Source organism: Myotis davidii, unplaced genomic scaffold (assembly GCF_000327345.1).
Source record: "Myotis davidii unplaced genomic scaffold, ASM32734v1 scaffold498, whole genome shotgun sequence".
NCBI lineage: Eukaryota > Metazoa > Chordata > Mammalia > Chiroptera > Vespertilionidae > Myotis > Myotis davidii.
In genome coordinates this window covers 33,997-34,961 of record NW_006289738.1, presented here as the reverse complement: position 1 = coordinate 34,961, position 965 = coordinate 33,997, and the positions used below count along the sequence as shown (strand labels likewise).

The 965-nt window shown below is 58.1% G+C and overlaps 1 protein-coding gene across 1 annotated transcript; it reads left to right on the top strand.

Moving 5' to 3' along the window:
- Position 1: 1 nt before the first annotated feature.
- On the top strand, positions 2 to 965 carry SOWAHD (sosondowah ankyrin repeat domain family member D; the record flags this gene model as incomplete). The annotated part of the gene is made up of 1 exon (XM_006762334.2): positions 2 to 965. A coding segment is annotated over one exon (384 nt), but the record flags the coding sequence as incomplete, so codon positions are not given.

Sequence of the window (965 nt, the reverse complement as noted above, 5' to 3'; positions counted from 1 at the left end):
TCTGCAGGGCCACTACCTGGTCATCAAGGTGCTGGTGGGCGCCTTGGGAGCTGACCCCACGCGCCGTGACCACAGTGGCCGCCGGGCCTGTTACTACCTGCGGCCCGACGCGCCCTGGAGCCTGCGGGAGCTGTCGGGGGCTGAGGACTGGGAGAAGGCGAGCGACAGCGAGCGGGACAACGCCAACAACAACAGCAGTGGCGGCGCCACCACCGCCACCGGGTGGACGCTGCGAAGGACTCTGAACTCACTGGGCGCGACGGCCGCGGAGACAACGATGAGAGAGGTGACGTTGCCCAGCAAGGAGAAGGACTCAGCAGGCAGCCGGATGGCGCAAATTCAAGGTTTTTTTCGCCAGTTGTTCCCCTTCTTCCAGGACCGTTGAGGGCGACGTAGAGGAGAGTGCAGAGGGACACGCCACTGTGGCGAGGCCTCGGTCCTCCCTTGTCCCAGATTGCACTGACCCTAGGGGGTATGCGGCTGAGTGTGCTGGCCTGCAATGAGCAGACCACATCCGGTCTGTCTCAGGTACCTGTCACAAATCTCCTGCAGTCACTGGCCAGGAGACACGGAGACCAGGCGTCCTCTCACACCCCTCCCCCCACCCCAACAAAGAGAGAGCAAAGACCAAGCTGTCCTGGAGCCCAGTCCCAAAAGGAGCTGGAGTTAGGGCCAGGATCGTGGTCCTGCTTGGGAGAGGGAAAGTTAAGCTTCCAGTAGCCATTTCTGATCTGGCAGAAGTTTTGGTTTATTGCTAGAAGAATGAGATAAGACTGTAAACCACTGATGCAGAGTGAGCGCCTAACTGCAGGCTTGATTTGGCTACTAAGGGGTCACTTTGTGCTGCCAGAGTCAGCCCCTGGCTCCCCGTTCCTGAGACAACCAGACCTTACTGGTACTTTTTCAAATGTATCGCGGATGACTTCTTAAGCATATTAAAGTGGAATTGTTTTCCTTTCACATGA